This window comes from Lygodium microphyllum, chromosome 7, assembly GCF_053477565.2.
Source record: "Lygodium microphyllum isolate KBCC chromosome 7, Lygodium_microphyllum_v1.1.10, whole genome shotgun sequence".
Classification (NCBI taxonomy): Eukaryota; Viridiplantae; Streptophyta; class Polypodiopsida; order Schizaeales; family Lygodiaceae; genus Lygodium; species Lygodium microphyllum.
In genome coordinates, this window is record NC_141141.1 from 153369512 (window position 1) to 153383642 (window position 14131).

Genomic DNA, 14131 nt, shown 5'->3' on the forward strand with positions numbered 1-14131 from the left:
GGACATGACAAATATTGGGGCTGCTTTATGGTGGGAGGACTACGGGGCAGAAGCTCCAGAGTTGCAGAGTTTGGCTATTCGTATTCTTAGCCAAACAATTAGCTCTTCTTGTTTAGAGCAACTATGGAGCTCATTCAATCACATTCACTCAAAGAAGAGAAATCGTCTTGGTACAATGAAGACGAATGACCTAGTTTATGTGAGCTCCAATCTTCGCTTGCTAGCTCGTACATCAGTTGCAAAGGCTGATTCTTTTATATGTTGGGAAAAAGATGACGATGACGATGATGGTGATGATGATGGGCAGGATGTTGTTCAGCAGGATGAGCATTCAGGCACAGTGGAGCCATCTTCCATGAATCAGAGCACTTAGTAGCTAGCCTTTTGGAACTTTAGAGTATTGACTTGGAAATTGGAGCTCTTGTAACTTGGATCTTTAGTATTTAGGCTTTAAAGTTTACTGTTTAGTGCATATTTTGTGTTTTTGCAATGCACACTTGTTGCCAGTTGGACTTATGCAATATTGTTGATTACAATGTTGAATTATGAATGTGACAATTCATTGCTGGTTACAATGTTTTGAATCTTTATTATTGTTGAAACTTGATTATTATGTCTCTAGAGTCTAATTTCATGAATTATGGTTGATATGATCTCTCTCTCTAGATTCTAAGACAAGTGTTGACTCTCTCTCTCTCTCTCTCTCTCTCTATATATATATATATATATATACACACACACACACACACACACACACCGTTCCCTCTGTTCCCGTTCCCTCACTTTGGGCGTTCCCCTCGTTCTAGGGGGTCCCGTTCCCGTTCCCGTTCCTGGTAACTATGGATAGGCCTTACATATTCTTGGGATGCGTATTATGTGTGACCCCTCTCAAGGGCTCCTTTACTTGTCATAGAAGGAGTATATTTAGAAGGTCCTTGAGCAGTTTCATATGTAGGATGTTAAGCCTATTGGCTGTCCTTTGATTTCTCATGTGAAGGTGAGCTAGGTCGATTGTCCGCATTCTAATGAGTAGAAGGCCGAGATGGCTAAGATTCCTTATGCATCGACAGTGGTCAGTTTGATGTATGCCACGATAGCCACTCGTCTTGACATAGCTTTTGCAGTGGGAGTTGTTGGGTATTTGACTCACGCCTCACTTACCCCTACGCTTATATGGGAGTGTCGGTGATCAGTAGGACACTGGGGCACTTTTTACTCTCGGTAGGAGAGGTTTTTTCTCCCAGACTTATGGTCTTATTGTCGTATGTACTTATGTGCTTATGTTACACACACTTGGGCACTTAGTGTGTGTCGGGTGTGAACACCCCCTACAACCCTAAGGTTTAAGGGTTGTACTTTGTACTTTCTGGTTACACTCATTCAGTCTATTCTCTTGGGTGTCGTGCTTCAACTCTGTCTCTCACTCTCAGACTGTCTACTGAATCCTGGCTGCACCTCGATCCTTCCATCTCACATTTGGTATCAGAGCAATCTTCTGTCTGCTGTCTGCAGCCCCCACCAGCTCTGCCCAGTCGACCAGTTCAGCAGCTCGACCTGCAGCCCATCTGCCCGCCAGCACCGCCTGATCCTGCTCGCCAGTCCCCGTCAGGTTCTCCCTAAACTGCCTGGGCAGTTGCCAGCTGGCCTCGGCGCCCCTTGCCTCCAGCATGTTCGCCAGTCGCCACCAGTCTGAAGGGCGACGCCAGCTCCAGCGCCACCAGCGTCAGTCCGCAACGTCAGTCTCGTCGTCAGTCTGCCAGCGTTACAGCCCGCCGGCGCGCTATTCGTTGCTGCAGTCCACGAGTCACTGCTGCCCGCCCGACGACCTGCCACACAACACGTGCCGCCCGCCCGACGACCCGCCTGCAGCTCGCGACTGTCCTCCCGCCGTCTAACGAGTCCACGTCAGCAACCTGCGTTTCGTTCGCACGTCTGACCAGCGACCTGCCTCTGCTCGTGGCCTGCTCCACGACAGGTACATTTTTAAACAATTTTTTTAATTTCAGCCCAGAACACAGCTCTGGAAGAGGAGGTTCATATGCGGCAAGCACAGAACAGGTGGGGGATAAATTTCATGCAAATTTCTGGACTGGATCATCAGAAATTTTGGGGCTTTTGTGTATTTTGTGGACAGTTGCATTTGAACTGCTGGTACAGTCACAGAAAGACTGTTTTGACAGAAATTTTGGGGATTTTGATATAATAGTGTTGCAGTGCACTGTTTGCACCTTGGGAAGCGTGCATTAAAAGACAGTTTTTTGACAGAGTACTCCCTTGCACATTAATTGCAGAAACGTGTTTGCTGCAATTTCTGGAAATTTGCAGGTTCCCAGTTCATACTGCTTTGACATTGCTCATTTTGTCTTTGGAAATTTGTCATCATGGCAAATCAGGGAGGTGATGTCTTTACGTATGTATCCAAGGAAGACAGATTGGACGGAAACAACTATTCGCTTTGGTCATTCATGATGAAGAATGTATTAGTGGCCAAGAATTTATGGGATTATGTCAGTGGAGAGGAAACTCGACCGGGAGTTGTAGCTCCCGTTACTCCTCCTCCCCATGGCGCACGTGGACAATGGGGACCTCAGCCCGCTTCACCTCAGCCACTTCCTCCAAGAACTGCAGCTCAAAAAGCTTGGGATACACGTGATGCACAGGCCTTGTCGTTGATTGCTGTGGCAGTTCAGCGGTCCATCATACCTCATATCTGTTCGGCATCTTCTTCACGAGATGCATGGCTGACTTTGGAGCATATGTTTGCAGGAAAGAATGAGACTCGGATCTCTTTCTTGAAGAAAGAGTTGGAGTTGGAAACTCTGAAGATGCATGAAGGTGATTCTATGCAGGATCACTTAACTAAGATTCAGGACTTGAGGGAGCAGCTCATGAATGTAGATGAGTATTTTTCGGATGCACAGTTGATATCCACCACCTTGAATTCCTTACCTCCTTCGTACTTGTCTTTTCATACTGCATTGAACCTCACCATGAGGATTGCTGAGCATCCACTCACTTTTATTCAGCTGGTTAGTTTGCTTCTAGAGGAGGAGCAAACACGGAAAAATAGTGGTGTGGATGCTATAGTCTCTGAGCAGGCTTTTGTGGCAAGACAGAAAGGCAAAAACAGCAAGGTGAAAAATGCTCCACAGAGTTTTGGCACTTCGGGCACATCGCAGAATCAGACACAAGGGGGGACGCAAGCAAAAAAAGGAAAATGTCATTATTGTAAGAAGCCCGGCCACTATATCACTGAGTGCAGGAAGCGCATTGCCAAAGAGAAGAAGGAGTCAGGAATGTCTGTTTCTACTACTCCTTCCACTGCTAGTGAGTCCGCGTCCTTTGTTGTGGACAGGGACTATTGTTTTTATACTTGCAGCTATGACATCTCTTGGGCCGATAGAGCACTTAGCTCTACAGAGGATGCTGACACTTGGTTCTTTGACAGTGGTGCTTCTAGACATATTACATCTCGCAGAGATTTGTTTGCTTCAATTAGTGCACCTCCCGTTGGGAAATCGGTATAGTGTGCCAATAATGCATCATACACTGTTTGTGGTATTAGGGAGATTCAGCTCACAGCCATTGATGGCTCTATTCTCCGCCTGCAGGATGCTTTGTTTGTGCCTGGAATCAAGAAGAATTTGCTTTCTATTTCTTCTTTGGCACGTTGTGGTTTGCAGGTCACCTTTGATGATGACCGTTGCATGGTTAGAGAAAAAGAATGCATGACTTTGGTCTTGACAGGATCTTTGTGTCATGGTTTATATGAGTTGGATGCTCTTTCAGTAGATTAGTCAGCATACTTGACATCCACTCTTACTCCTGCTATGATACAGACGGAGTTATGGCATGCTCGTTTGGGGCATGTAAACTTTGGCAGCTTGATGCTTTTGCAGTGTACTCAGATGCTGGATGGCTTACCTCCCTTGGAGAGACCTCCTGAGCACTTATGCGAGGGATGCATTTTGGGGAAAATGCATCGGTTCTCATTTCCTCGTGATGTTGCTTTCAGAGCAACAACGAGATTGCAGTTGGTGCATTCAGATGTTCGTGGGCCTATGCAGACCATGTCATTGGGCGGTTGTTATTATTTTGTGACATTCATTGATGACTTTACACGTTTTTGCTGGGTCTACTGTTTGAAAAAGAAGTCAGAAGTGTATGATGCATTTTTGGCTTTCAGTGCACTTGTTGAAAACCAATCTGGATGCAAGATTAAGACTCTCCGTTCGGACCGAGGGGGGGAATACATGTCCTCTATGCTGAATTCTTTTTTGCAGCAGAAGGGCATAGTCCATCAGTATACTACAGCTTATACTCCACAGCAGAATGGGGTAGCAGAGAGGAAAAATCGGTCACTCATGGAGATGGCCAGATGTATGCTGAAGGCAAAGAGCTTGCCTCATAGTTTTTGGATGGAAGCAGTCATGTGTGCTTGCATTTTTACATGGGGAACTTCAGGAGGAAGTTTATGTACAGCAGCCCATTGGTTTTGCAGTTGAAGGCTCAGAACATTTGGTATGCAAGCTCAAAAAGGCACTATATGGTTTGAAACAAGCTCCTAGAGCTTGGTATGAAAAAATAGATGCTTTCTTGCTTGGTCAGGGGTTTCTAAACAGCTCATTTGAGTCTACCCTTTACGTATGTAAAGAAGGGGGATCTATGCTGATTTTATGTCTTTATGTTGATGACCTTTTGCTCACTGGAACACATGCTGATCAGATTTCAGCATTCAAACAAAATTTGCAGCAAACTTTTGACATGTCTGACTTGGGAGTTTTGCATTACTACTTGGGCATCCAGTTCATACATAATGCTCGAGGTATTGGGCTATCACAGTCAAGGTATATTGGGCAGCTTCTTGAGAAGTTTGGCTTACAGGATTGCAAGCCAGTTTGTACTCCCATGGAACTTGGACTGAAACTGTCATTACATGATGACAGTGATTTGTTTGATATACATACATATGCTCCTGCAGTTGGATGTCTTATCTATCTATGCAATACTAGGCCGGACATACAGTTTGCAGTTTCAGCTTTGAGCAGGTATATGCATCAGCCACGTATGTCACATTGGCAAGCTGTCAAGCGTGTTTTTCGCTACTTGCAGGGTACTCGTTCTCTTGGGTTGCTTTATGCCAAGGGGGGACCACTGCAGTTACATGCTTACAGTGAGTCTGATTGGGTTGGTGATTATGACACACGTCACTCCACTAGTGGCAATTGTTTCTTTCTTGGCTCTTCTTGCATTTCTTGGCTTAGCAAGAAACAATCCACTGTTGCCACATCGTCATGTGAAGCTGAATACAAGGCAGCTTTCACTACCACAGTTGAATGCGTATGGCTTAGACGCTTGCTAGCTGATTTGGATGTATCTGTTACTGAGTCTACTCCTTTGTTCACTGACAGTCAGAGTGCCATTGCAGTGGCAGGGAACCCAGTGTTTCATGCTCGCACAAAACACATTGAGATTCACTATCACTTTGTCAGAGAGAGGCTACATGCAGGTGATATCAGCCTTGTCTATTGTCCTACGACCAATAATGTGGCAGACATCTTCACCAAAGCTCTTCCTCGTGACAAATTTGAAGCATTTCGCGATACTTTAAATTTGATATCCTTTGGTGGCTGATGATCCTTGTACTCTTGATTACTCTTCACTCCAGGGGGGTTTGTTGGGTATTTGACTCACGCCTCACTTACGCCTACGCTTATATGGGAGTGTGGTGATTAGTATGACACTAGGGCACTTTTTACTCTCGGTAGGAGAGGTTTTTTCCCCCAGACTTATGGTCTTATTGTCGTATGTACTTATGTGCTTATGTTACACACATTTGGGCACTTAGTGTGTGTCGGGTGTGAACATCCCCTACAACCCTAAGGTTTAAGGGTTGTACTTTGTACTTTCTGGTTACACTCATTCAGTCTATTCTCTTGGGTGTCGTGCTTCAACTCTGTCTCTCACTCTCACACTGTCTACTGAATCCTGGCTGCACCTCGATCCTTCCATCTCACAGGAGTTGTGGCATGCTATATGGCTATACTTGGGAGGTAGCATTGGGACCCCATCAAGGGTATCATGAGGTACCCAAAGGGCACAACAGACATGTGTATATGTTATGATGGCTAGGATATAGGAGTCATAGATATATTAACTCTGATTATGCAGGACATACAGACGATAGGAAATCCACCTCTGGCTATATGTTTACCTTTGCTAAGGGTGTTGTTTCTTGGATGTCTATGGTGCTAAAATGCACGGCCCTCTCTACCACAGACACCGAGTATGTTGTAGCTCTTGAGGCTTGCAAGGAGGCTCTCTGGTTAGGTCGTTTGGTGGCAGACCTTGGTATGACTAACGTGGTCCCTACACTATATTCGGATTCTATGAGTGCTATCCATTTAGCCAAGAATCCGGTCTTCCATGCAAAAACGAAGCACATTGAGGTGCGGTACCACTTTATTAGAGAGGTCATTGAGAACAAGTGTGTTGACATTGCTAAGATCTCAACTGACCAAAATCTTGCAGATTTGTTCACGACAAGTCTCTCAGCAGAGCGTTTTGCCTTCCTTAGTAAGTTGATGGGCATTGGATGAGATGACCTCTATTCCTTATCCTGTTGTACTCTTATGTACACAGGGTACTTTGTCACTTTTTTTCTTGTTTTCTCTTCACTCGAGGCACATTCGCCTTTAAGTGGGAGGTTGTTGGGGGTAAAGGCACCTTTGCCTAGCTGCCTGTGTATTACTACACTGACAGTACCCGTATATGCACATTGTAGGCGGCGGGCGCCCATAACTGTCATTTCATCCTAAATTCTTTCAGTGACATTTGAATAAAGGGAAGGCTGGTCACACATTGTGACTGTTGGAATTTCCACATCTTGAGTCTCTCTCTCTCTCTCTCTCTCTCTCTCTCGCTCTCTTGCTCCATCTGCTATAGCTCACACCTCTCTTACTTTCGCTTGCTCGTGCTTCCACTTGGGCTTCTCCCTAGGAGGAGAGAGACACATTCTCCACCCATATACACCTTTTAAATGTATGGCAAATATAACCCCGGCTGTAGTAGACTGAAATAAAAGCACATGTAATCCAAGAACTCCACTCTAAGAGGATGAAGGTACTTGGAAACTCAACCTTAGGGGAGAAGCCACCAGCTTTGTATCCATGCTAGTGAGAATGTGAAGGCATGCCTAATCTTGGACCTCGAGATAAGACAATGTACGTGTCTCTATGTTGGACAAGATGCGAAGGTGTAGCCACCAAGTCATGGCTGAACCATCCAAGGATTTGATGAAGGTAAATCATGTATGTCTTGGGTAATTGATAGGTGAGATGGCAGCTTGAGGTTGATGGTGCCATTCTGGGGGAGATCAAGAATGCATAGGTTTTTTGCCAAGTGTAAAGAAATTGTATGGCAGACATAGAAAATGCAAAATGTGCGACAATTGGGTGAACACAATTTGTAGAATGCTGAAGTCTCATTAATGAATAATGAGTATGAAGATACATCAGAGGGTCACGAACCTTCATGTTTCTAGGACCAGGTTAAAGGTTGTTAAAGGAGTGGGCGGCGTGTGTTGTACTCGAACAGGTTAGGATTCCAAAACACAGCAGCAGCAGTTTGAAAGTGTTTGATGATCATTGATGGAGATTTTAGTAGTGTAGGGAGCTGTCTGGCTGAAAACGCAGATGTTGATTTGGTGACTTCAGTCCTCACATACTAGGTCCAATAAGTCATTTTCCACTCTATGGAAATGATAAAAATGGAGATGTTAGTAGTGTAGGGACCTGTCTGGCTGAAAATGCAGATGTCGATTTGGTGACATCAGTCCTCACATACTAGGTCCAATAAGTCATTTTCCACTCTATGGAAATGATATTTCAAAATTCCATGATATCTCTCACAAAGGCTTTCTGTATCCAAAGTGAACGCTCCTTCAAAATTCCATTAGGTCCCTTGGAGACCTATGTCCAAAGTAGTCTATCATGATAATATGAACCAATAATTCTTATTCCTTATCATGGGTAGTGTTAAGCAAGTACTTGTCCCATTGGATTTTTCATCATCAGAAAAACATTTCAATAAAGCGAGTATTTGAAGATAAGAACACACTTAGTCTTGTTCTCAATTTATCAAATAGTGTTCTCGGCAATAAATTGGGTAGTCTTGGTGTCTGCAACTACTGACTTTGAAAGTCCATATAATGAGAAGATTTGCACCATAAAGGTGTCACATTATGAAGTGTCTTAATAGCCTTCTTTATTGAAATGGAATGTGCCATCTTGCTGAAACCTTTCCATGATAGTCCTTACAGCATTATTTCTATTGTGGTTCGGTAATCCCATAATGAAATCCATAGTAATACTCTCCAAAGGTTCAGAAGGAACAGAATTTTGCTGCAACAATCCTGGTGTCTCTTTTTAAAAAGAGGGGAGAGTTTTTAGAATAGCAGTGCAGTGATAATCACTACAAAAATGTGCCTTATTTCATAAAACACTTGTCTTCCAAACTCTTTCTCTAGCAGAACTTTCCACTATGTTGTCTGGTAATCGCTTCCCTCTTCTCTCTTGCAGAAATCTTTGCTCCTTATATCCATTGCTTTATTGTGTCATGTTTTCTTCCATAGGTGCAATTGTTTTGGGACAAACTTCAAAGTCTTACATAAATTGACACTAATCTAGAACAGGATTCTATGATCGATCAGTTTTTGCTCCTCAATGTGTTCATCTAAATTATGCAGGAAGTGCTTTTTGAGGACTATCGGATATCAAGTTTCAATGAGGACAGAATTGCTTTCACAATTGATCTTACTCTGCTTTCAAGAGCCTTGAAGAGCAGCATAAGTATGGATGGGGACAAGTTGCAAGTCAAACTTGTTAAGAAGAGAGCTGTTGCTGTAGAACGTCCCATGCCATATTTGAGTTTTGAAAGCATGGTATGTTTTAGAGGATGGTTTTTTTTAACACATTAAACAATTCAAGGTTCTCTTAACCAATAATATAGTTTCCTTAATTTCTTGTCCAGAAACCATATGATCTTAGTTTATACTAGTAGTTTCTTGGAGTCTCATCAAAAGGATTTCCAATTTGCCAGGCTTTGAATCTTTGTGACGCAATTTTATAGCTTTGAAAAATATCTGTAGGGTCACAGGACAGCTGTTGTTCAGGATGTGCCAATATCTAATCCTCTGTCAAGAGTGGATGTGAATGAGCTCCAAACTGCCCTTGACATGGCTCAGGATTTACCAAGGGTTGGTATTATGAGCTACATGTTTCAATAAGCTTGATGAACAATTGGTGCCCACTACCTTGCAGGGTTGATGTTTATGTAAACCATATTTTAATGCAGACACTTGTTCAAGTTCCAGATTTACACCAACTGCAGACTCTGGCAGACCGGTTGAAAAATGTGGGTGAAATACTTGAAGTTGCTGTCACACAGCATGGAGACCTTCACTTACAAGTCACAACTAGCATGGTGACTATAGGTTCTGAGTTTAGAAAACTTAGAGTGCTCGGTGTGCGAGGTGAGTGCTAAGGTCTACATTGGTCATTTCACAAATGCTTCACAGTCTAGATTTTGCACCATGCTCCCCAACCTATTGATGCTGGTTTAATTGAGATGTCTACATCATACAAAAGTCATGCTTGGTAATTCTTGTGTTCTTCTGCACCTGTTTTAGTACAGTTTGCTTTTGCTGTCACATTTAAAACAAGACTTCAAAAGATTTCTTGGCTTTGATATAGGCACAGATGAGTAAAGCCGCTGCTTTGAACAGCCATTGTTTCTTATTTCTTTGCTGTACATGCACATGCAGTAGACTCATGTCTGAACTCTGTTACCAAACTCTTTGAAAAAAGAAAGTCTGTTACCAAACTGTGGCTGTACTCATTTAAAAGAGGCCTCCCAGATGTCATAGCCTTTTTTGTGTTTCTTTTGCTGTACATGCACATGCAATAGACTTATGTCTGAGGTCTGTTCTTGCATGTTAACAAATGGATGCCATGGTTTTGCAGCTGATGGTACATATTTGGATGGAATTACAAGTTCATCAGCTAGATTAGAGCAGGCCTTGCAGAAAGAAGAGGCAACTGCTGTGGTGAGTTGTTTTCACATTTTCTTGCTTAAGATCAGTGAAATTTCAGGGCTGCTTGGGTGTAAAACAGGAGCCAAATGGTAGGCCAAAAGACAACAAAGGTGACATCTGAAACAAGGGTTTCAGGCGCATCTGAATGCAATTATATTAGTATCCGTTTGCATATTCTAATTTCCCATGAGAGTAATGGATCAGAGGATAGCCAGATAGAAAGAATTGTGTTTTTTCTTCACCCTGCTGGCTGGTTGGCCTGTGTGGAATCTGGATGTCGTAGCTGATGCTGGAAGGAAGAGTGAACTTCAGATGACTAGCCATTGTGGGTAACCCATGATTGTTTGAGGGTATAAGACCTTATGCACACTTGCTGTTTTAATTGGTGATGAAAACCATGCCTGGATGTACAAGAGTTTACATGTCCCACTAAGAACCAAAGGGATCAGCAATTGTCATTAAGGTTATGTGTGACTTTTGTATGGATCAGGGAACCTGTTTAACAAGTAGGAAGGTCTTGACAGTTTATGCATCCTTCCTACATAACTCCAGCAATGCCTTGCCAGTGTGGTTTGGAACTCGTGAGTCAAAGCTGAACTAGTTATAGCACTCCATAGCATGTTCACATGGCCTCATAAGACAGAGCTGATCCTGATATGGCACTTCTAGCAACAACAGCCATGGTCACTGCTGCCTTCAGCTCAAATGACTTTAAAATGCAAATGCAGCAAAATTACCCGCAGAATTTAGTGTCCTCTAGATACGTTCCTTGAGATGCACAATCAGCTTGATGCCTCCAAAGTATGGTGCACAAAAATTGTACCAAAGTTGATAGTGGCTCCAAAACAACAAGATACTCAAAACACCAGAACAAATGAATGTGGTTGCTCACAATTGTGATGCTGGTCCTCCAGCGAACAATAGCCACACACATGCAAACAACTTTTGAAGGGCCGATGAGACTGCTACAGCAGCAAGGGCTTTTTCAGAAACAAAGTTAGTGCAGATGACAAATAGCAATTAGTAAACCAACAGCTAAAAAGATAGGGGTAGAGAGAGGGAACTTGTGCTCTTGCAAGACACACAAAAACACACAAAGAATGCACTTTTATTCTTCTCCACCACTACAATCTACAAAAAAAAGGGAAAATACAACATACATAATTCCAAGTGTCCCTTAGTGTGAACACACTACCTGGCAAGATGAATAGGTAGATATGCCGTAACTTGGGTAGGTGGACTAATTGATGTTGAAAGCAACTTTCTTTCTTTGCAAGGGTGGTGACAACTTGATTTAACTCAAATTACAACAAGCATTAAAATACACAAATCTGAAAATACACACTTTACCACTTAATCTTGGATAGGCTACACTTGATTGGCCCCAACAACTATTACCCCTTGTGGTACGTATTGCTATAAGGTTGAAGTACATTAAGATATGGGCTGATCTCCTTGAATCTTCAATAAAATGGTTGTCATAAATAACGGGCATTTCTTGGGCACTATTTGCCCCTTGATTATACAACAATCTAGGCTCAGTTTGGGTCTTCAATCTTTTGCATGCGGGCCACAATAATTTGAGAATATGCTGCCCCTTGGATCAGCTGCAAATTAATGCCTTCAGCTGCTACACCGAGTGTCTAGGTCTTCACACATCGAGAAATTGAGCATGGATCTTGAGGTGGCTGTGGAAATCCTAATTTTTGCTGTAAATTAGGGTTTCAGCAGCAATTTTTGCAATTGCTTTTCACCCATGGCTGAGAAATGCTGAGGGATTGTCAGAGGATGAGAGAGAAAGCTATAGAGAGAGAAATTTCTCAATTCTGTGGTGCACAAGTGCTTGTACTAGTTGCTGCCCTGATCAGGGACAACATGTAATGCTGTTGCCTGTTGCTCTAGAATCCTAGATGGCTGCCCCCCTGCATAGGGGAGGCCAGCCAAGCTGTCACCTGCTGCTTTGGCCTCTTGATGGATGTAGCAGGGTTGAATCACTGCTGGACTGTCTGGAAATGCGTTGGGATTGTTGGTGCCTGCTGTATCAGCACTCTCTCTATCCCTCACAGTCTCCATAGAGCTCAGAATGGCTGGAATGTCCCTTAACCAGCCCCGAAACAGCTCTCACCCCGGTTGGCCAGGTAATTTTGACAAGTGGTAGCTTGTTTTGCTACTTTGTAGCCTTCTAACCATAATTTTGAGCTTTAATTAGTTATTTTTTAGAATTTAAATTTTGAAAATTAATTAATTGTATGAGTGTTAGCTCATGTTGAGCTTGACATCTCAGCATAAACTCTAGGTGGATGGTGTCTAGCTCAACTTGCTCTCTAGTAAAGTGAAAGTGAACTTCAACATGCCGTGTGCGTCGTGTAATGATCGGGTTACTAGCAAGTGCTATGGCACTCTGATTGTTGCAGTATATGATAGTTGGAAAGTCACACAAGTAGATAGCCTTTGTGGTGCCATTAAAGAGGGCTTGATTCTGTGTCTTAGATGTGGAAGCAGCCATTGTTTCTTGCTTACAACTTAACTAAGAAATAGGAGCCATGCCGAATGAGAACATGTATCCATTGTGAGATCGATAGATGTTAAGATCTCTAGCCTAGTCCAAACCATGGGACCATAAGAAAAGGTACACTAAACATATCTCAACATGGGCATACAAGCAATCCAATGTGACATTTTAGGTGCGTTGAAATACTAAATAAGTAAAGAAACAGAGTATGCAAGATCATGCCTAGTATAAATCAACCATAGAAGTTTTTCTACAATAGATCTATAGGTATGCTCATTGAAGGGCTGACCTAGGAAATCCTTAGATAAGTGGACAATGGGTCAAGTGGTATATCCACAGGATGTGTCTAATTAGTACAATACTGTTTTAGTAATTGAAGAGTGTACTTTTGCTATGACACAAAATACTATTCCTAGATCAAACTACCTCCATCCCTAAGAAATAGGATAATTGAAGAGTGTACTTTTGCTATGACACAAAAATACTATCCCTAGATTGAACTACCTCCATCCCTAAGAAATAGGATAACAGAACAAGGCCAATCATCTTGAAAGTAGAGTAAAGCTGGAGCTTAATATTTGCTATGGTTTGTAGAATTTGAGTCTATAATGTGTAAATCATCTACGTATAAGAGAATGTAGTTGACCCCCTTTGAAGTGGTTTTTAGATGTAAGTTTGGGTCATAAAGGGTAGAATGAAATCCAAGAGTTCTAATAAACTTATCCATCCTATGGAACCAAAAATGCAGTGTTTGCTTCAGTCCATAAAGAGCTTTCTGTAAACTAAAGACCTTGTCTTTATAGTCATTAAAAAAAAAAGTGGAAGGTTGCTCCACATAGACTTCCTTCTTCAAATAACCATTCAAAAATGCACTTTTGACATCCATTTGATAGATTGGCCAACTATGATAAATAGTCAGCGCAACTTAAAATCGAAACGATGTCAGTTGCACAATACATGCAAAGATCTCCTCATAGTCTATGTCTTGTTTTTGTCAAAAACCTTGCACCACAAGGAGAGCCTTGTATTTATTCAAAGTTTCATCAACTTTCAGTCTAGTCCTCAAGATCCACTCAGTTCCGATGACTTTCTTGTGGCTTGGATAATCTAGCAAGGTCCAAGTGTCATTTTGGTTAATGCTCATAAGCTCCTTTTCCATTGCCTCTCACCATTGAGGATACTTTAGATCCTTCTGTCAACTTTCCGGCTTAGAATACACTATATTATCTGTCGTAAAGATAAAAGCAAATGAAACACTAGGTATAAGTCGGGTAGATAATCTAGGGCTCTCTAGAGTGGAATGTGTCATGAGGACATGTATTTTTGAAATCTCACTTAATATGTGGATTAAATTTTTTTAATCACATGGTTAAGTAAATATTACACATGTGAGATATAACTGGGGTTAGAGTAAATTTACGAGCCTGGGATTTGAGGAAATCATGGGATGTCAAAGGAAAAAGTTGCTATAAGTTATGTTGCATAGGTACTTGGTGGTATTTGGTGCCCGTTGTTGGCCTAGGTCA

The 14131-nt window shown here is 42.4% G+C and overlaps 1 protein-coding gene across 4 annotated transcripts in view; it reads left to right on the forward strand.

Moving 5' to 3' along the window:
• The window catches only part of LOC148034098 (Hus1-like protein), a 61055-nt gene that overhangs the window by 28907 nt on the left and 18017 nt on the right, over positions 1–14131 (forward strand). For all 4 annotated transcript variants that reach the window (XR_015691431.1, XR_015691430.1, XM_087682099.1 and 1 more), the window contains exons 3-6: positions 8747–8941; positions 9149–9256; positions 9355–9532; positions 10023–10105. Coding sequence is in view for 2 of the 4 variants with exons in the window: in XM_087682099.1 (XP_087538225.1) it covers positions 8747–8941; positions 9149–9256; positions 9355–9532; positions 10023–10105 (564 nt within the window). In the remaining 2 variants the exon portion in view is untranslated. The remainder of the gene's footprint in view (positions 1–8746; positions 8942–9148; positions 9257–9354; positions 9533–10022; positions 10106–14131) is intronic.